The sequence below is a fragment of the Aphanomyces astaci genome, assembly GCF_000520075.1.
Source record: "Aphanomyces astaci strain APO3 unplaced genomic scaffold supercont1.138, whole genome shotgun sequence".
In the NCBI taxonomy this organism is placed as follows: Eukaryota; Oomycota; class Saprolegniomycetes; order Saprolegniales; family Verrucalvaceae; genus Aphanomyces; species Aphanomyces astaci.
The window spans coordinates 30,018-51,215 of NW_009798401.1; the positions used below are offsets into that span (position 1 = coordinate 30,018).

The window sequence follows — 21,198 nt, forward strand, 5'->3', positions numbered from 1 at the left end:
GTTAGACGTGGGGCTTCACTCGTGGTTAAATCGTGTGGTGGAGTTTTATTTAGTGGGCATTACTGGGTTGTTGCTTCATAGTCGAGCAGCCCAGTAAGTGTAATATCACTCCATCATAGCTAACGTAAAACAAGCAAACAAGCCGTGGGCCCTATATCTTCACGAAGGTATTGTAACCGTGTTAGAGTGTACTTTGTGAGCTGTAGTGCTGGTCATACCATACAGTTCGAATGCCTACGCGTCGATACGTATAAGGATGCCCAAGCAATTCTCGTTAATACTAAGTTCCACAGTTTAACCACAAGCAAAACAACAACACATGACATTTTCTGTGACCACCAGTAAAAAGTCAAATGGCCACACGTTTTTATCCTATTCCCCTGAGTGAGGCACGGCGAGTTCGACGAGTACGGTATGGCGAATGGAGGTGAGAGGAATGCGAGTTGCACTAAGCTTATGGTGGAGAGATGGAGGAGAGTCAGCCTTCCACAACGCCCCCAAGCTAACACCATCGTGGCTCCTGGTCCTACTAACGTTAACGCCATACTGTACCATTAACGCGTGTTGGGTAGCTGTTGGTATAAGGAACCATTTTTGCCTTAACGTTAGTCGTAGATGGGTACACCTTTCCCATGCATAAGCCACCAACCAGTACAGTAGTTCAGGCAATGTTGTATTCGTACGCTTGACGTTAGCCAGTCCTTGGACACTAAGAATGACGCACACCTCCAACTTGAGACGATATCGCCATGCATTTGTGACGCCCAAAGAACTTGAATTTGTGCGTTTCAAAATCCTTCAACTCACGCTGAGTATACTTTAATCCAGTGTTTCGTGAATGTTTCGTAAATCAGTGGTATTTTTCTATACTTGAAGCACCATACAAAATCCAGCATAAAGGAAAATCGATACTTCCGTTTTACGAAACAAAATGTTTCGTGACTGCATTGAAATTGTTTCGTATTTGTTTCGTAAACCGTGTATATCTAACGTTATCTTACTCTTGGAATTCCAAAATGGCTAATCTCAAATATTTGAAATTCAGTTTGGAAATACTACGTAGTACTGTACAATACAGCACATCACAATTAAAAAAAACACCTCGCCGCAAGCCCCACCATCCCCCCGCACTCGGACGTCTAACGTTCGACGTATGCGAAGTCCGCTAGCTGTAGGCACAAAAGATTCCTTAGCTAAGCTGATAAACGCGAATAAACGTCACTATACATACTGTATACCTCCCTGCACTATACTAGTACGTACTATTAATAGTATAAAAGTACTCAAGGAGTACTAGACTCGTACACGACTATCCAGTCCTCATTACAAATACTGTACCGTGAGTTCAAGTACTACATGTACAGTACTACTTCGAAGTAGTACGTACTACTACGTAGTATTAATACGTAGTACTGTACACTATTACTACGGTACATTGTGCGTACTAGTATTATTAATAATTACTGTAACGTTATTAATAACAGTAAGGTTCGTGCCTCGCCATCGTATCCGGATTATTTTCGCACATGGATAATTATCCGGAATTGAGGTGGCCGAAAGGACACACGACCCTTGGGCGGCAATTCTATCATGGACGTGAACCGCATTTTCTCGGCTGAGCAGATCGAAGTGCCTCCCGATCTGCCGCTGGTGCTCAAGGAATGGACCAAGGACGTCATTCGGGCATCCCCGGAGGACTTGGCCATCTTTTCGTTGCAGTGGTTCAAAGCGCGCGCCGACGAGCGCAGCGGCGGGTCCCTCTCGGCCGACGAGCTGGAAAACATCCGCAAGTTGTTTGAGCAGTACGACGTCGACGGCAACGGCAAGATGGAGGCGCGCGAGCTCAAGAGCTTCATTGTGCAAGGTACGATGCCTCCATGTCTTCACCAGCGGTTGAACAACGGTTGCATTAGATCTGGGACTGGACATCTCCGACAACGACCTCGACGCGGTCGTGGCTCTCCTTGACACGGACAACTCGGGATTTCTCGACTTTCACGAGATCATGAAGTGGTATGGCGGTCAAATCTAGCTGGTCTCTTTCTCGTGCTTAAGACAAATCAAACTCTCCAAACTCTCATTGTGTTTATTCCAACGTGGCATAACTCACCGACGAATCCGCGGCGGTTTCCGTCTGCCAGATGCGGATCGTGCCGTCTTCGGACCCGGTCGCAAAGCTGTCGCCGTTGGGCGCGTAGCGCAAACATCGCACGGGGCCATGATGGCCCTTGTGGCATTCCAAGAGCGCGCCGTCCAGGCCAAACACGCGCACCCACGTGTCGGAGCCGCCGGCGATGAAGCGATCGAGTGACGGATGCAGCGACGCGCCCCCTTCCTCTGTGAACGCGATGGGCATGTCCACATGCGACGTCTCGGTCCAGGACGTCGTGTCGAAGAAGTGGACCTTGGACCCGGCCGCCACCGTGAGAATGGTCCCGCCGCGCGAAGCTTCCATGTCCATCACGCCAGAACTGCTCACGTGCAACGTTGCGACGCGAGCCTGGGTCTCGACGTCCCACACGACCACGTTACCTACCAAGAGTCAGTAAAACGGAGGGGAAAGAAAGGTAGAGGGAGTGAGATACCCGCCGTGTCGCCCGTGGCAACCGTCACCGCACCCTTGGGACTCGGAATCTCAACGATCTTGCGAATGACGTCGTCGGTCTGCAATTGGTAAAGGGGAGCTGTCGCTTCCGAGCCCAGGTCGAACACACGCAGGAGCTTCTCGTGCCCGCCAGTCGCGATCCACGCGCTGTTGCGAAGAAATTCCACGCTTTTCACCACGTGTTTGTGGTCGAACGTCCGCACGACATCGCCCGTCACGGCATTCCAGATTTTCACGCTAAAGTCGGCGCTGGCGGTGGCAGCAAGCAAGCCATCGGCACTTAACTTTGCAGACCACGTGGCCCCCTTATGTCCTTCAAATGTTCCTATCCAGTTGCCCGATCGACCACATCGCAGCATTGGCAGTTTGTCATGGCAGGCGGAAATCAAAAGGTAGTGGTCGGCGGGTTCAGTGGGAGACGCGTTGGGGTTGACGCTGGGACTGGGACAGTACTGGACCTCCGCCAACGGACGCGAGTGGCCTGGGCACACGATCGGGATCTGTCGGCGCTGGTTGTTGCTTGTGTCCACAGATGCTGCCGTTGCCGCCATCCTCTTGCACGCTTCCAAGGCTTCGGTGAATTCAAATCCACGGTTGCCCTAGGTTATCCGGACATTATTCCGGATAACTTGCATTCGACAAGACCAAGGACTGTACCTGAGGTCCCGCACTTCGAGAGCTGACATTGTACTAACGTTAGTAGTGTTTATGAGTTGTGGCCATTTCCTTCATGGTCATGGCATCTACCGGTACTACAATCTGTCGATACTCATGTTCTTAGTTGGAGGAGCTCATAATTTTAGTCCGAACGTTTTTTCTGGCTCGCAATCATGGGTTTCACTGAAACGGCAGCGGTTTCATTAACGGCGCGCTTGGTTTACTGGTCACGGCAGTGCCTGATTGGACATGGCGTACCTTTTGTTGAAGTAGTTTCACCATTTGCGCAATGAACTCGTCCTTGCCCCATCGTCGGTTGAGTGAGGCCGCTTCGTGCGCGTACAAGAGCGGCAAGTGTCCACATCCTCGAGCTACGAAATTAAACGGCCGACTCCACTCGCTGTGTGCCCCCACGGAGAGAAACAAAACGCCCATCAACGTATAAGCGACCGCAAAGCTCGTTGAGTCAACCCCATTGGTCGTGATGACGACTACAGTGACGACATCCACAGTTGGCACGATCAAATCGTAACCTTGTCACCCGTTTCCAAGCTGGTTTGCAGCTGCTAAGGGCCGCGTCGCCACCATCAGTGCTTCCCCCTTTTCAAGCCCTTCAAAAGAGTTTCTCAGTACGAATTTGGACAGTAAGAAGGTCGCAAGTCCACTTCACGAGGCAATCGGGTGCACAAGCCCCCTCCATTTATGAGTGCTAAGCAATAGTTGTGCATAATGGGATCATTCGTTCAGTCCTACGTATACCACGAATTGCTAGCATGAACTTTCAATGCCGACTACATACGAATACCACAGCAGCACTTGCAATTTGAACACGCCTGATTATTTGTTTGGGGGCGTTCTATATTTAGCCTTCTTGTACGCCCGCCATGTTGCCATTCTCGGATTCGACATTCAGTATGCGCACAGTCCGTAGCCTTGTTGTGTTGTCGACCATCGCGTTGTCCACAGCGGACGAAGCAACGACGTGTGAAAAACACGATTTGATGGCTGTGCTTGGGGTGGCCATGCTGCCCGCTTGGCCGAATTGTTCGCAAGCTATGGGGGCTTCCGATGCGACTGCTCCAGCGCTTGACCTCGCCGTGGATTCTGCCATGAGCTTGACAACATTTTGCAACACACCCGCGTGCGTCCAAAATCTACAGGCCCTCTACATGAACTTACCGAATTGTGTTGGCCCTAACGGCCTCAACATCCAAAAACTCAATCTTTACACGAAGGACATCCTCTGCGACACGCTGCCCCCTGCGCTGCTCACCCAATTGCCGTCAGAGCGGTGCACGGAAGTGGACCTTGCGGTGCTCGAGTTCCTGTGGATGTTTCCTCCTTGGAAGAACTGCACCTCGAAACTCCTGGGACCCCCCCTGGCCCAGCTTATGACGGGCAACGCTTCGCAAACGGCCGCGTTTTGTGCTGCTCCCGCTTGTGTTGAATATGCCAACAGCATTTTCCAACGCATGCCTAGCTGCACCAACAACTCAACTTTGCAAGTGGGCTGGGCGAACCTTGGCGCCAACTCCAAGTCCGACCTGCTTGCCAAGCTGTCGGCAACCTGTACACCCACAATCAAAAGTACAGCAATGGGTACTACCGGTAGTGCCGCATCGCTTCGAGCCCTTGCGTTTGTGGCAATGGGGGTGGCTTTCGTGCATTTTTAACCTGCCGTAAATGACAATGCAAGAAATTCACGCGATTTGTTTACGTCGAGGCTTAGTATTTCACAGGTCAAGACCTATATTTAGATGAGGAACTTGCAGGCGACAGTCTCGTGCGTCGCATGCCACGGCCTCTTCTTCCCTGCGTCGCTGCCCATCCACGAAAAGACATGCTTTCGGAAAAACGCATTCGTGAACGTGTCGTGCCCCGTCTGCAAAACCCTCGTTCGGTTTGGTTCACTAGAGCTTCCAAATCGCCGACTTATCATTACACCACTTTGATTCTAGGTCTGGACACTTCCATAACCATGTTGCCAGCTGCAACCTGGCGGCCCCACTGCCACCAGTCGTTCGACCTGCAGTTCCCAAGCCAAAAAGCGCCGCGGGCCCAATTGGCCTCCCCGAAGCCGACGGTCGAATCAAGTGCCGAAAGTGCAAACGCAGCTTTGCACCAGTACAAACACGAATAATACCCTTCAACAAGACAATTTACGTCTTACAACTTGCAGGATCGCGTGGAAAAGCATCAGTCGGTATGCCAAGAGCGCGAGCGCACCACCCATAACCAATTCCATCACACCGAGCCAGCGCCCCTTGCTCGGCACCCCACGACCACCGCGTGGCGACCGCCAACTCGAGACAACCTCCAGGTAAGTTATATTCTTGATTCCCTTTCCCAATTCGTGACTCTCTGCTTACTCCCCATGTAGAAAAAGGTACCGTGTTTTGAGCAGCAGGAGTTGACACAACCTCTGTAGCGTCCATCGGTGAAGTCTACTGGTCAAGTCTTGCGACCTATGACCATGCCACCAGTGGACATGAAGCCGCGAAAGATTCAGGCAGCCCCATACGATATGATATTGCGAGATCGCAGCAATCAACGGGGCTTTGCCTCGGGTGGCATTGGGCTATCGAACGCAACGTCGGCAGGGAACCCGCTATCCCGTCGACCGTATTGAGTATTAACATGACTATTATTTCTCTACAACTACACCACTTCCATGACTAAAATGGCGCCCGCGAGGACCCACTTGGTTGGTGGAGATTTGGACCGCAGCTGGGCCGTGAAGATGTAGGTCGGGCCGCGTTGTTGGGTGCGGTACACGGGGCATTCAAAGATATTGGCAGCCGTGTTTTGGGTGGCCATGACGGCGCGGCAGTTGATGATGGGCATAGGGCAGCTCATCTCCTTGGGCAAACTCGAGTCGATGATCCCAGAGCTCAGATCCCACCTCGCCCCTTCAAGACTGAGACCGTAAATGAACTGGCCGTCGCGACTGGGGGCGTCCAGCGAGTCCAGCATGCGCTTGGTGATGTCTGTGACGATCTGGAGTTTGTCGAGCTCGACGCTGTTCTTTTTCGCCATGGACTGCAAGATCGCGGTCAAGAACGACTGCGGGTTGAACAACCCACTGATCCAAATTACGAGGGGCAACTCCCCCGACGACGAGCTCCACTCCTGCAGCTGTGTGATGCGGTGTTCAAGGTCCGACAGCCACGGCGACAGCGACCGGTTGCTCGGGTACGCCACACACTCCCACGACGACGGGACTTTATCCAGAAACAGACTGTCTTGCAACTTTTCCATTGTGTCGCTCATGGTGAGGTCGCCGCGGAAGCCCAGGTCCAACTCGATCAACGTCCGAGTCATGTGCTCCAACAGCGTGTTCATTCGCTCCATCTCTTGCACGAGCACCGTTTGGAACGGATGTGGGTTGTCTGTTGCTAGCAAGTCCGACACGTCGAGGCGCAGGTCGCGGTAGTTCTCGAGCACATCCTGCAAAATTCCCTCCGCGACTGTCTGCGAACTGTCGACGGGCTCTGCGACGGCGGCAGCCGACGACGTGGACGGGAACGCGCCGAGTAGGACGGCGCCTTGGATGAGCTTCTCGCTCAGCTCCGTGCTAAACAGAATCTCCGTGTTGGGATGGAGCCCAAACGCCAACGTGGAATCCCCCACAAGACTCATCTCGACGTGTTCCAGCATCCGGTCAAACGACGAGTTGAGTTTCGGTGCCGAAAACAACTTGACGTCGGCATCATCGTCCAAGTACGGAAACATGCTCAGCTCGTCCAAGAGCTCGTCGCGCAAAAAGTATTGCAAGTACGTGTTGCATACAAGGCGGTCGAAGTCGTTGACGATGTGGCCGCCGTACATGATCTCCCCAAATAAGTAGCGCAAGTCTTGCCACGGAACTCTGGCCGGCGCATTCTCCATGTAATTGCCCAGAACTGTCGCGCTGGACGTCAAGTCGCCGGCCGAAAACGGATAGCTCATATTGAACCCCTACACGACAACAAGAAATATATTCAACACACAACACTAACCGACGACGTACTTGAGCTCCAAAACGCTTGCGCTCGAGCATGAGCGCGTGAAAGTAACACATGCCAAACAGAATACACCGCGTGCGCGGCTCCATGTCGTCGACATATGCTTTGGGAAAGCAAGATAAGGCGCGCTTGACGTTGGCTTTGAGTCCCGTGGGCGGCTCGTTTGTCAACTTGATCGACTTGTCTAGTACGCCGATGGGAATGAGGGGCGACGGGTCACTCGTGATGAACACGCGGCAGTCCGGGTGCACCTAGCCAATCCAATTCTAAGCACAAAGTATTAGACGATATTGGCACCTTGGCCGCGTCGTCGTGCATGCTGTTGAACCACTTGTCGAGCTCAAGCAGCCACTTGGGCATCAAGTGGACGTTGTTTAGCAACACCCAGTTGCCATTGCTCCATCCTTCGTGCAACGCCGCCATAGCGACCGTCTCTTGGCCTTGTCCGAGACTGATGTTGTGGTAATCGACGCCCTTACGTTTCCCGTACACTTGGGCAAGCTTGTCGACATTGGCGACGACATCCGTGCCCGGACTCAGGATGAAATACAACGGCGTCGACGGACTCGACTGCCCAAACGCATCTTGCAAGATCTGAAACGCATTGAATTGGCTGTCGCAATTCAAGTACTGGCCTCCAAACGGAAGGATGCCGCCGATAAATTGGTGCAAAGCCACCCCCAGCCGGTCGGACCGCAGACACCGCAGCACGAGCAGCTTCAAAAACGGCGCCTTGTCCAGTTCCCGCCAGTCGAGGGGAAGCTTTTCGGTTTCCGGGGTCGGCGAATTGTACCACTCGCGGAACCGCGCTTCGCTTTCGACGAGGTCGGACGAGAACTTTTCAAACCCGTCCAGCTGGATCAGCGCTTGCAGCATTTGCCACTATACATATATGAGAGGACGAATAAGGAGGACAAATTTTCAACAGTGGTGGGTTTGGACCTGGGAATCACTGAGCCACTCGATCACGTTCTCTTCGGAGACAACCTTCGGGCCACGCAAGAGAAACTTCATATAGTCGTCGCTGTATCCACTGAACTGGCCAATGGACCCCCGTTTGAGCAGGCTGAACGTGAGCTGTGTGAGGAACAAGAACTTGTGCTCTTCAAACAGCCCGCGACTGACCATCGTAAACAGCGTCAGCAATACACTTCGTCGAAGAAGGGACACGCGCTCCTGGGCGTCCGAGGTGGCCCCCGCGACGCTGTCCATGGCCTTGTAGAAAAAGACCAGGAACGCATCGAGCGAGTACTGGTACATGTGGTTAATCTTGGTGAGCAGCACCACGATGAAGAAGATCATGGCGCCTTCCGCGGCGATCGGGCGGTAGATCTCTCTCGCTTCGTTGATCACTCGCTCGGTCTCTTTGCCTCGCAAAATAGCCGAATTCACTTCATTCGCTGTTGCTTTCGTGGCTTCCAACGACTCGATGAGGGGCACGTCGGACAAGATGTCGTCGGGGGCGTTAGCCAGGCGCTCCAGCAACTGGTTCTCCAACTCGAGCAACTGGATCTTGTACTTGTTGAACGCTTGCTGGAGGTTGGTCTTGTCCATTTCGAGCACAGGCTGCTCCCGGTTAACCACTTGCTTGAGAAGTTGCTCCTCCAAGCCTTTTTCGGTCACGATAAAGTTGATCAACGTGCAATGGGCGACGATTTCCGGCCGGTAGTGCGGGTTCGACAGCTTCGTGTGCAAAAAGAGGCGGAACTTGGTGTCGTACTCGACTTCCTCGCCAGACATGCGAACAAACCAGTTTTTGCCCTTCTTGTACACTTGCCGCATCAAAATCGGCTCCAACGTCACGTCGATGGACTCGCCTACAAACAAACAACGCGCGTCACTACGTCGTGTTTACAACCGTAGAATGTACCGAGGTTTTCGAGCAAGACGGTGGCGCCGTCCGTAATGGCGTGGAGCAGCTGCTTTCGCCACGTCTTTTGCGTTGCATTCAGCACGACGAACGACAGCGCCACCCGCTCTGGTGCTTTGGCGGACTCGTTCACCCTGAGCACATCCTTCCTCGATGGCGGCGGTTCAACTTCCAAGCCATTCTGGGGATTGATGGACTTTTTGCGGTTCATTTTCGCCAGACTCAACGTTTTCCCCGAGTCCGAGTTCTTGTTCTTTTCCAGAGAAAACTCGGATGGTTCATGATCCAGCTTGGACTTGTCGGTGGGTTGCATCGGGGGAAGGGTGCGCTGACGAAGAAGTTCCTTGGACCGCAGCCAGTTGATGCCTTGGAGTTGTGGGTCGATCAAAAGGGGCCACCGCTCGCAGCACGAGATTATGCAACCGTTTTCAATCGACATGCGATCCGCTGGTAGCCCTAGTGCATACGCGTGACTTCTCCGTTTGAATAAACAACTAGTCGACTCCACCTTCGTTCATCCACTGCGCGATGGATGAATCATCGCTCAGCATTGCCACCGGGTCCATTGAGTTGGCTTTGTCGTCCGGACGGAGACTGATGGGAATCTCACGGCTGACTAGGTCTGGCAGCCACACCTACGAGATCAAAAACCCATGTGAATGCCCATTGAGTTAAACTAAAAACAAGAATTCCTACTTGGTTCCACAACTGGTGTCGAAAGGTCGCATCGAAGGCGCCAATGTAGCTCACAAATGCGGCGGCAAGCAATACATCGCCCACGAGGGACACTTCCCCTAGCTTTAACACGTCTATTTCACGCTTCCACCGTTCGTTTTCAGACGCTAGACCTAGAACCAGGCGTTCGGCCAGACCAAGTCGGTCTTGGCAGTTTTTGGCTTCGGCTTCGACCTATAGCATTATATACTAATAAGTTGTATATAACCAACCACCTTAGATTCACCTTGGCCTTTTCGTTGGTTGCTTCTCGAAACGAGGCTTGCAACGCATTCAACTGGCCTTCCACTTCCCGAACCATGGCCATGACACTTTCTAAGGCGGCGTCCGCATTTGCCTTGGCCGCGCGGGACTCTTCGAGGGCGTCCATGAGTGGCTTAACTTTGACGTAAACCTTGTTGTACGTCATGATATTGACGACCCACGTGCACAGGTTGGCCGCTGCCACGGACTTGGACTTCATTTTCTCGTAGTTGAAATTCGGATCTTCCAAGATCGGTTCCACGCGCTGGACCACTTCGATAGGGATGTGCTCCTTGTCGTATTGCTCGAGCTGGATCTTGAACGCGTCGACCTTGGCCATCATCTTCTTGGCGTTGTCCCACGTGAAGTTTTTCGTTTCTTCTTTGATCATCATGAGCACCGCGGTCGTGACTCTGTCGACCCCCGCCGGCGGCTTTTGCATCGACTTGAGCTCGGTGAGACTGGCCTTGTTGAGACAGTTCACAGCTTCCTGCGCAGCTTTCAACGCCGGCTGTGCAATTTCCAATTCCGCGGTCGCCTGGCGCTCGATCTTGGTTGCCGCCTCCGCCGCCATCGCAGCCTTTTGGCGCTCTTCGTCGGCCCTGGCTTGCTTGATCTGCGCATCGTTGCGCTGTTTTCCCATTTGCTCGAGCAGCGCATCGGTGCCTTTCTTGCGGTCGTCGACTTTCCGCATGGTGAATTTGAGCTCCTTTTGCAGGGCTTCAACATCGTCGGACGTTTTCTTGAGGGTCCGAAGGCCCACGTCGAGGCGCTTGATCAGCCCTTGCAGCGACTGTCGCTTGTTCTTGAGCAACTTTTTGTAAAACACAATCAGCTCCAGGAACGAAGTGGGCGTCACGTAGTTGAACCGGCCTTGGCTTGCCTTGAACTGCACCGACGCGGAGATGACCGACAAGTGCACCTCGGCCATGTGGTGGCTCACGTTGTCCGCCAATGCAGCGGATGGCCACTCGATTTCACTCAGGAACGATGCACTCACGCTGACTAGAGCTTCCTTAGGCCACGGATGGAACCAATCGATCGATACACACTGCACGAGCGCCGGGAATTTCCGAGCACGCAGTCGAAATGCCACCCCCACGGGTGAAAAGGCCAGCACAATGTGGAGGTTGGCTCGCACACGGTCGAGGAAAAAGTTGACCTAGACAGATCCAGTTAGGGGGGCCATTTGGAAACGACTGTACCATCTGGTCACGCGAGTCGGGGATGCTGTTGGCCTTGGCTTCGGCTCGAAGCGAGCTAAGAATGGTGTCGCATTCCTCCACAGTGAAGAGATCGGCCACGGACCCATGACTGAGCAGCATACTCAAGTAAATGAGAAACGTGTCGTCCACAAGCTGCGAGTCCGTGAGCAGGAGAACCAACGGCTGCCCAGGTTTGACAGCAGCTCGGCGGGCCAAGTCCTTGATGTCTTCTTTGAGCTCGGGAACACCGTAGCTGGCTTTGACGCACAATTGCACCAACGGATACTTGACGATGAACGCTGCCAACTTGGTAAGCGATTGCTTTCCCGAGCCACCGACGCCAATCAACATGGCATGACTTCGCGGTATGGCCAAGATCCGAACTATCCGCGCCTACGAAAAACGGTGATCATTCCGTAGATTAAACCTGACAGGGAAAGATATCGAGTGGGGCGTACCACATGGTCCATGGCTGCATCGAACAAAACCAAGTGCATGACAGGAAACGAGTCGTTGTACGCGCGCAAACATGCTTGGAGCGCCGTGTGGAGTTCGGCGCGGTCTTTCATGGGAACGGGGGCGGTGGTAGTGACAAAGTCGAGTTCCCGGGGCAAGCGCGTAAACAGAATCGGCTGCGCGTTGAGCTCGGCCACGTCCTCTTCAATGTGTTTCTTAGCATGTTCGAGCAGCAAGTCTTGGAATCGAGAGCATTCGCTGGCCGACACGAGACGATCGCAAAACACGCGAGTGCATTCGTGGAGCCAGAAGCGGCCCATTTTCAGCGGCGTCGTAAACACTTCGGGGCGAGTGGACACGAGGCTTTGAAAGAGCGTGCTGAGGTCGCGCAGGTTGAAGTTGTAGTGGAACTTGAGTGCCGTGGGGAGAAACGATTCGCGCACTTCTGCATGCAAGTCCATCGTGGCCGTGAGCAGGCCATTCGCCATGCGTTTGACCACGTCGCTGAACGGCTGCAAGTGGTGGTGCCATAACGTTCCAAACAAGTGAACGCAGTCCGATTTGGACGGAAACAAGTGCCCGAACGTGGCAAAGTGACGCTGTAGCCGGGGATTGATCGTAAACGACCCGGCTTTGTGGTTCATGCATGCCACGAATTGGACATCTTGAATCGTTTTTTTGTACCCCACTTCCACTCGGTCGTACCAGCCTCCGTAGTCCATGAACTGCCGCAAGAGCGCCACGGCGGTTTGCGTGCCGTACTGCTCGACCATGGGCATGTTGACATCGTCGAGAAAGTACACGAGCGACGACTGGTGCGGCGGGCCATACATGCGGCCGCTTCGCTTCTCGACATGCGCTTCCAGCTGGCGTTGCAGCGTGGCGGCGTCCGTGTAATAATGCAGCGGGATGCTCGCGACATTGATCGTGTCTTCTTTGTGTTTGAAACAATCGCGCACGACCGTGGTCTTGCCTGTGCCGCCCCCGCCCACGAGCATCACAGCCCCGCGAGTCGGCAACACTAGCGACAGCAAGTACTGCAGCCGCACGCTTTCGACCGTCGGCACCACAACCGAGTAGAATGGAACGTCCCCCAGCGCAATGGCGCATTCCGGCACGACGTCGCTCCACGGCAAAAACTCGTTCGAGTCGATGTGCAAGCGCATGTCAAACACAGACAACGACGACCCCCCTCCTGGCGTCGAGGTGGCGTCGCCATCCGTCGACGGGGGCTTCATATTGTCTTTTTTCGGCGACGTTCTGGCCAGAAGAGGCTTGATCAAGTGGCTGAATGCGCGTCGGCTGTCCTTGGGCTCGGCGTCCAACGCGCCGCCAAAGGCCCAGAACGCACAGAACAAAAACACGTTTTCCAGCACGTCGGGGGACTTTTGAGCGTCGGTGAGCGTGGCCACGAAGCCTTCGAGGAGTCGGCACAGGGTTGTGACCATCGCGAGAGGGGGCATGGGCACCATGTACACCAGCTCCTTCTTGTGTTCGGCCAGCACTTGAAGAAACGCGTCGGCATGTTTGCGGAACAAAGCGCTCCACATTCCGCCTTCCTTGCGCGTCTGCGCCCACGACTCGACGTACGGGAGGTACCCAATGTCCGTGTCGTTGATGTACAAGATGCCGGCGCGACTGACCGTGGCCGGGGTGGCGTTGTGCAGCGAGTGAATTTCAAACACCATGCGCATGGAATCTGTGAGCGGAATGCGCTCGTTCGAGACCAGCGTGAGCACTTTGTTGTCGTCCATGACAGTGTTCATGCTTTCGATCCAAATCGCGTCGATATCTCCGTCCAGCACGACCCACTTTCCCCGTTGGTTGGCAGTGTACGGAGTACTTTCCTTGGACATGCTTCGCATGAGCATGGACAGAACGCCGTCCTTCCAGTCTCGGCTCAATGTCATGTACCCGTACAACTCGTCGGACGAGACCGCTTTGGGGTTGATCGTTTCGTACACGACCACTGGCTTGGGCTGCGACACGTTCAACACGTGCGCCAGCGTGCGCCAAATCGTAGTCTTTCCGCATCCCGCAGGGCCCAGCAGCATGACCGAATGGCGAACTTTGAGCAGTTGGTCGTAATCGACCATCTTTTTCACAAACGTATCTTCGGTCTGGAGGCCCAGGGCCAGACACACCGAGGTACACTGGGCTTTAAGCGGGGACTCTGGCGAAGCTTCGACCACTGCGCTAGGGAACAAGTCTTTGAGTAAGCCGAGAAACACAGGGACGTCTCGAAGCGGCAGCTTGGGCACGTTGAAGTCACGCAAGGCGCGCATGAGGATGGTTTCTTCTTGCGCGGTGGGGTCGGCGCGCTTGAGACTACCCGCCACCATGAGCACCGACTTGACGGCGCGCAACCCCCAGTCGTAATGCACTTGTTTGCTGAGCAGTTCTGAACTGAGCTGATACAGCGTCACAAATTTCTTGGCAAGGGAGCGGGCGTGGAGAAACCCTTCGGACATGAGCATGTTCTCGGAGATGGGCTGCACATCGGGACGAATCATGGCACAGGATCGGAACAACGCTTTGAGGTTTTCCGGCAGTTCGGTACGCCCAGCGTACCCAGGGTTCATCGTGATGAAGAAGCCCACGGTGGGCACCAATGTGATTTTCTTGCCTTGGAAGTAGAACAGGCCCACTTTCAACGGTGGCGTGCCTAATAATACAAAACGACACCCGTGAAATCCATCCAATGCGATTGATTGTATTTACCGGCTGGGACGCCTTGGTATTCGAGTTCCCGGTTGCCGGGAACCGCGAGCCACGAAATCGCGTCCAGCACCGACTTGACTTGAGTGGCCACCACAGACAGCACTTCGACATTGATGCGGTTAAACTCGTCAAAGCAGCCCCACGCGCCAGTTTGAGCCAACCCCCGAAAGATATCGGCCATCGTTTGGTAGTTCATTTGATCCGAACAGTTGAACACATAACACATGAGGCCCATGCCCCTTGCCAAGTCTTTGGTTGTTTCCGTTTTGCCTACATCATGCAATCTTGAGCAATGTACTATATGAAGCACCACAGTTCGCTCGTCACCTGTGCCAGCGGGGCCAGCGGGGGCGCCCCCCAAGTACAGTCGCAACGCCGTTGTCATGGTGACATAACAGCGATCAGTCAGCGGCGTGATGACGAGTCGTCCGCAGTTGCCAATGTACTCGTACGAGTATAGCGCTCGGAAATCACAGATGCGAATAGCGACTTGCTTGGTCGTTTGCGGGTCCAAGTAATAGTACCGCAGTTGGGACTGCCACGTAAAATCCAGTACCGAGTTGACCTTTTTCGCCACGAGCGTTTGAATGACATCTCGCGCATGCACGTCCACCGTGATGACGGTAATGATCTTCACTCGGTCCAGCTTGGTGAGCTCGCCTAGAATGGATGGATGGAAACTACTTACTACTAGCAACGCATTTAAAATACCTTGCACCAACTTGATCAAGTCGTCCAACCGGGCGTTGCACACTTCGTAGTACTTTTTCAGCGCGTCTTCTTGTCCGCCTTCGAGCTCCTCTAGCGCCTTCTCCGACTCTTCGGTCCAAATAATCTGGGAGCCGAGCAAACTCAACTGCGCGGGGTAGTCCATCACCCACGCGTGCCGCGCGACTTCGAGGCCCCACGCGGCGGACGCTTCCAGCGCGTCTTGCACGATGCGTCGGAGGGTGCTTTGCATGACCAAGAGCAAGTCATGCAGCCACAACTCGACGGCTGTGCCAGCAGTGATGAGGAAAGGAGTCGGGAAAACAATCATCTCGCCTTCTTTGGACATGGCTGACACGGCCGTGAGCGGCCATTGCGTCACTTCTTCAAACTGGAGACACCGAATGCCGTCGAAGCAGTCGGTCAAGTGTGGCTGAATCTTCAACGGATCGTTGCCGTGGCTGAGGATGTCGAGCAACGCTGCATTCGACACAAAGTAGAACCGCGGAAACATGTCCTTTTTCCCGTCCAGGTACTGATTCAGTGCCTTTTGGCACACTTCCAACTCAGCAAACAAGTCTTTCAACATGGGCTCGCGGTTGGCGTTGCCACACGTGTCCAAGATGCCCAGTCGCCCCTGGATCTCAGTGTACAGTTCCTTGAGTTGGCCATCGATCCCTTCGAATCGCTTCGTGTCGTGAGGCAGTTGCAACCGAATGTCCTCGGACGACATGAAGATGCGCTCGAGCGACAGCCACGTCTGTTGTACTGTGAACCACAGTTTGAGCACTGTTTCAACGTTACCCAACGTTTGCTGCCACCACAGCACCTTGTCACGGAAGTACTCGACAAACTTGCCTTGTCCGGCCATGGCTTGGAGGGCCAGCTGCTGCTCTTCTAGCATCTCCACGATCGAGTCTATTTGCATGGCTTGCAAGATCATGGTCGTGTCGTGGTGCGGCACCACCACAAAGCTCCACGTGGACCAGACGTTGGAAATCGTCCACAAGTCCGTTTCGATCTTGAGCTCGCGCGTCGCCACCTCGACAATGTCCTGCACCTCGATGTCAAATCGGTACAAATCCAGTCGGAACAGGTCCTCCATATGCACGTTCTCCATGTGCACCGTCCATGTCGCCATAGCCGCCGTACTTTTCTTGGTCACGACCAGCAAGTTCTTCCAGTGACGTTCGCGCATCGCGGGCGAGTGCAGCAGCTCAATCAACGGCAGCGTGGCCGCCATTTGACTCAATTCGGTCTCCATTTTCTTATAAATCGCCCAGTCACGGACCTTTGCCGGACATTTGAGCATCACCGCCGTCATATCTTTGACGCTATCCATGAGCGTCTCCATATTCGCGTCTTGCCATGACAGCCCATGCCACGACTCGAATGTGGATGTGGTGCGGTGGAACATGGTCCATACGCTGTGCAGGAGTCCCCACTCAACGCGGCACACGTTGAGCCCGTCGAATTGCGTGTCGGCGAGCTCAAACATGTCCTCGAGCTGGCCAAACCGGTTGGCATCACCTTCGATCTCGTTCAGTCGGGCGTCGACACTAGCCAGAACTTCCATGGCCTTGGCCACGACCTGCTCCAGCGGCGCCGTCGGGCCGAGCATCACCGCCACGCCTTCGTACGTAAACGGCGCCTTGGACAGAAACTCGTCGCGGAACGCATGCACGCGCTTGGCAAACCCGAGCAGGTCGATCTTGATGGTTTCCACCGCCTGGTTTTGCATGGGCGCGATCACGTCCTTCTTCTTGAACGTTTTGTTTACCATCGAGTCCCATCGCAGCGGCGCCTGCTCCAAGCACTGAAGCGCAGTCTCTTTGCCCACATACGACACGTCCAAGTGAATTCCGTGGCGCTTGAGCAGCGCAACGGTGTCTCGGATCGGTCCAAAGTTCACCTGTTTGGTTGCCATGAGCCGGCGGACATCTTGGACGTGCCCCATGCATGTCATCAGAGTCGCCGTGTCCGTCACGGGTACGTCCAGCCCCGTGTTGACGTTCGAAATGAATGAGTCGACCCACGTGAGCTGGTTCACGACGCGGTCATGCAGGAATTGCGTAAACATGTACACCCACTTGGTCACCCACGTGCTGAGCGCTTGCTTGATTGGGAGCGAATTCACGCGCACAAAGCACATGTCCCGCGAGTGCTTGGCCTCGCTGATTTCGTTTTGCAAGGTCAAGCACGTTTGAATCTTGTCGTCGAATTTGGCCAAGTGCAGCAACGGCCCAGACATGTCGACGGCGTTCTTGCTGTCGGATGACCCCACAATTGCCACGCCCGGATCCACTGGCACCCACGCCGTATCGAGAAACGATGAAAACATCGCGTTTAAGTCGGTTGACCACAAGTACTCGTACGCCATTAGCTCCTTCTTGTACGTGTAACACGCGGCTTCGTTGGCCAGGCACGCGCTGTGGATCTCCGCCACACATCGCTGGATTTCCGGGTTTTCGCGCATTTCCTTTAAGTACGTGCCTTCTGACGTGTCCAGCCGCTTGAACAGCGACGCCACTTGGAACGTGGCTTCAACCCACGTGTGCACGACGTCGGTGACACCGTTTTTGCTGGGAAGGGACCCCACGGACGGCACAAATACAATGTCCTTGCCGTACAAATCGAGCTCGATCTCGAGAATCGGCGTCAAGTCGTTCGCGTCAATGTTGGCCGGGTTCAGTTGCGACTGAATGTACCGCAGCGACGTGAGAACGACCTTGGCGAGGCCGTCTTCGACGATGCCGTTGATGTAATCCACGTACGACCGCCAGTCTGGACTTCCTTGCGATACTTTGAGCTTCTTGAGTGTGTCCTTGAGAAGTCGATGGATCTCATTCCCGCCTTCTTTGATCACCACGTACTTGGCCGCTCGAAGCGGCTGTTGCGATTCCGTGAATTCCGTCACGCTCAGCGGTTTCGACCGCCGCTCAAACAACAGGCCTACGACAGAATGATAAAGTTCAGCCATACATAGGTAGGCCCCTCATATATATATATACACCTGTGTTCCAGTTGTGCAGCAACTCTTGGACCCGCGCTATATGCGCTTTCATCGCATCGAGCAACGCCGTAGCTTCGTTGACGTCCGTCATGCTGTCTTTGAGAAACATATCGATGCCGTGGGACTTCCAATTGAGCGACCGGATGCCCCGTGACAGAATTTGGTCGATCTTGTCCAAGTGGCCCTTGACCAACGGTCGCTCCACGGGCAACAAGGTCGTGTGTACGCGGTTGTACATGTCCACAATCAGGTCCAAGTTGCCTGTTTGGCGTCGAAACACTTCGGCTTTTCGGTAAATCGTCATAGCTTCTTCGGGGATTTCCAGGTTGAGCACGATAAAGTACTTGACTTCTCGCAACAATTGGACCAGTGCCGGGTCAAAATTTACAAACACCAGTCCTACATGATTGAATGAGTCGACAGCAGTACGACCGACGTGAAGGACTTACCGGTTTCGGCGTCTTTTCGCAGCAGAGGCAACTTGAGCTTGGACTTGGACGAGATTTCAATCGAATGCGCCCATGTTTTCACGGTCGCAGTCTCGTATTCCATGAGCGACGCCACGAGGTTGGTGTACATCTTGATCACTTCCTTCGAGTCTTCCCGCTCCAGCACCGATCGGTTCAGCCGCTTGAGCTTCTCCATAGGGTACGCCACTCGATCCAGCAGCCCCCGGCACCACGTCACGGCGCCAGCAAACGGCGGAAAGTTGTAGCCAATGGGCGGCACATCCCGCTTGTCAATAAACACTTGCTGGACCACATGCAGGTCTTCACTGTACGATGCAATCAGCAGCGCGTGCTTCTTTTCCAGTTCGTTCTTGATGATCGGGCTACGCACAATGTATCAATACTCAAATGTCCATATTTTCTGCAGCGTTATAGTAGGTAAATAGTTGGTATTGATAATACCGTTCCAAGAGATCGTCAAACGAATCGAGCAACTTGAATCGCCCTGTGATAGACTTGGAGTCGTCGAACGCTTGGTTCACCACGGACGCCAGCCGCCGCTCCAACTCCTTGTTCTTGGACCGGAACTCGTAAAAGTCATCGTCGAACCCCTTGGCGTCAATGTTCAGAAGATCGTACTGGACGTGCTTGACCACCGCCACCGTTTCCTGGAAATCCGCAAAGATTTGGTGCACGGACGTGGTCAGCGTCTTGCCTTTCGTCCCTCCAACCTACAGACACATTCCGTACCATTAGAAACCCTATCATCATCATTGTATTATTATGGTTAGTACCTCGATTTTGCTCAGCTTGCCAAACTGGAGAATGGTCTGCGTCAGCTCCAACACGTCGTGGCACCGTTCGAGAAACGCATCCAACCGCACAAACAGCGCGTTGTTCTGGATGCGCCATTGGTTTTGCGGACACTCGACGTTGGCTTTGGCTTTGTAGTCAAAATACGTGGCTTTGAAAGCTGCGCATACTCGTAGCGTGGTCTTGAGCCTGTCGAGCGCTTTCAACGTGTCGTCGGCGTCGATCAGGTCAAACAGTTGCTTGCCATTCATAAACGAAAACGCCTAGGATTGTGTTAGAACTAGTTGCCCTCGAACGAACGGCTGTCGCGGTCGTCGTTGAAGTAGGTAGGTAGGTAGGCGTGCACATGAACGACAGAAGTACCTTGCGAATTAGCTCGTTGCAGATTTGCCGCATGAGTACCACCAGTCGCGGCGGCGAGTTGTAAAACCGACTCCATTTCCACACGAGGAGAATCGAATGCAAAATGGGCCGAAAGATCCCGACCAGCGCTGTGAAGTCGGCTTCGTGTTCTAGTTTGTCAAACCTACAATAATACATGACGTACATATATGTCAGCGGTTAACGAGGGGGCTCCGCATATTCATATATATATATATATATTGGTTGTCATACCATGGCAACAACGGCGCGAGGAAGAGGACGTTGTCGTTGGCTTCGGCGCGGGCATGAAAGACTTCTTTGCACAGTTTTGCAAACGGGATGTTGTACGTACTCTTGGACACGTCCAGGTATTGCAGCACCTTTCGGATGCTATCGCTTTGGAGCTGGTCAAAGATCGAGTTGAGATTCCGGGCTTTGGCGGTCCAGAATCGATTTTCTTCGGACGGTCCGGGGTTCCGAGGGGTTTTGTCCTTGGCGTGGTGGCTCAAGAGCATTTCCGGGTCCAGTTTCAAGATGTTTTTGATCTGTTTGGTCCAGATGATCAAGCATCCTTCGAGTACGTGGACTTGGTCCTTCAACTTGACTTCTTCGGGACTCGCTTTCGTCTCGGGGGGCAACGGTAGACACGTCTCGCCCTTGGTCTGCCCCAGCGTGATCTGCAAACTCGACATGAACGTCTGGATGTTGTCGGTGATGGACGTCGCGACCATTTCTGGCCACGCCAGTTGGTTCGTGGGATGGGTGGACAGCGGCACGAACACATCCACCATCATGCGATGCATGGTTTCCAGCAGATTCCGCGTCAACGTGCCCGTAAGCAGCTCGGACGTGTACTTGTCCATGCTCACAGGTCCTTTCATGACCTTTACGATGTACAGCACGTTGAGCGACTCCTTCACAAACATGGACGGCGCGATAGCGTTGTAAACGCAGTATCGATTCACACTCGTCTCCGACACGAGCAACACACGCGTTTCGCTTGACAGAAGGAACTCGGTCACCTTTTGGGTCGTGGCTTCGGACGCAAAGAACGCACGCAGAGTGTCCAGGTTCGACGAGCGGTAAGCGGACTCGAGGATACGCTTGATGTACTCCACCCGCGGATCGGATGCTAACGGCGCGGCTGACTCATTGTTCTTGGACCTGACGAAGGGTTGTTGGTCGTCCACGTCGGCCATGTCGCCGTCGAGATCTTGGCGGGCTTTTCGTGTGACCTTTCAGGAGTGGGAGTGGACTTTACGTGGTCGTACTTAAGCGAGCATACATAACAATATTAGTTGATACAGGTTTTGTTGACCTTTGTGATTTGAATTGGAATTTTCCCTGGCAAATCGA

General features: G+C 53.9%; 5 protein-coding genes across 5 annotated transcripts; 3 read left to right on the plus strand and 2 right to left on the minus strand.

Moving 5' to 3' along the window:
- Nucleotides 1–1,437: 1,437 nt before the first annotated feature.
- Nucleotides 1,438–3,245, minus strand: H257_18127 (hypothetical protein). Its single transcript, XM_009847135.1, has 2 exons — nucleotides 2,586–3,245; nucleotides 1,438–2,532 (listed from the first exon to the last, which is right to left on the minus strand). The coding sequence occupies exons 1-2, from the start codon at nucleotides 3,154–3,156 to the stop codon at nucleotides 2,087–2,089; spliced, it is 1,017 nt and encodes a 338-aa protein (XP_009845437.1). The 5' UTR covers nucleotides 3,157–3,245; the 3' UTR covers nucleotides 1,438–2,086.
- H257_18128 (hypothetical protein) lies at nucleotides 1,459–2,080 on the plus strand. Its single transcript, XM_009847136.1, has 2 exons — nucleotides 1,459–1,864; nucleotides 1,914–2,080. Exons 1-2 carry the CDS (start codon nucleotides 1,591–1,593, stop codon nucleotides 2,030–2,032), a joined length of 393 nt encoding a protein of 130 aa, XP_009845438.1. The 5' UTR covers nucleotides 1,459–1,590; the 3' UTR covers nucleotides 2,033–2,080.
- Nucleotides 3,246–4,156: 911 nt separating the features above from the next.
- On the plus strand, nucleotides 4,157–4,978 carry H257_18129 (hypothetical protein). Its single transcript, XM_009847137.1, has one exon. The coding sequence runs from the start codon at nucleotides 4,177–4,179 to the stop codon at nucleotides 4,933–4,935; it is 759 nt and encodes a 252-aa protein (XP_009845439.1). The 5' UTR covers nucleotides 4,157–4,176; the 3' UTR covers nucleotides 4,936–4,978.
- A 32-nt stretch (nucleotides 4,979–5,010) lies between these two features.
- On the plus strand, nucleotides 5,011–7,293 carry H257_18130 (hypothetical protein). Its single transcript, XM_009847138.1, has 5 exons — nucleotides 5,011–5,162; nucleotides 5,221–5,386; nucleotides 5,442–5,582; nucleotides 5,643–5,648; nucleotides 5,691–7,293. The coding sequence occupies exons 1-5, from the start codon at nucleotides 5,020–5,022 to the stop codon at nucleotides 5,889–5,891; spliced, it is 657 nt and encodes a 218-aa protein (XP_009845440.1). The 5' UTR covers nucleotides 5,011–5,019; the 3' UTR covers nucleotides 5,892–7,293.
- Nucleotides 5,887–21,071, minus strand: H257_18131 (hypothetical protein). The gene is made up of 19 exons (XM_009847139.1): nucleotides 20,095–21,071; nucleotides 19,843–20,005; nucleotides 19,461–19,742; nucleotides 19,129–19,397; nucleotides 18,667–19,049; nucleotides 18,218–18,616; nucleotides 15,208–18,156; nucleotides 14,824–15,156; nucleotides 14,497–14,766; nucleotides 11,778–14,440; nucleotides 11,320–11,712; nucleotides 10,098–11,276; nucleotides 9,833–10,045; nucleotides 9,645–9,771; nucleotides 9,137–9,592; nucleotides 8,209–9,083; nucleotides 7,564–8,148; nucleotides 7,272–7,517; nucleotides 5,887–7,219 (listed from the first exon to the last, which is right to left on the minus strand). Exons 1-19 carry the CDS (start codon nucleotides 21,039–21,041, stop codon nucleotides 5,921–5,923), a joined length of 14,031 nt encoding a protein of 4,676 aa, XP_009845441.1. The 5' UTR covers nucleotides 21,042–21,071; the 3' UTR covers nucleotides 5,887–5,920.
- Between the last annotated feature and the right edge of the window lie 127 nt (nucleotides 21,072–21,198).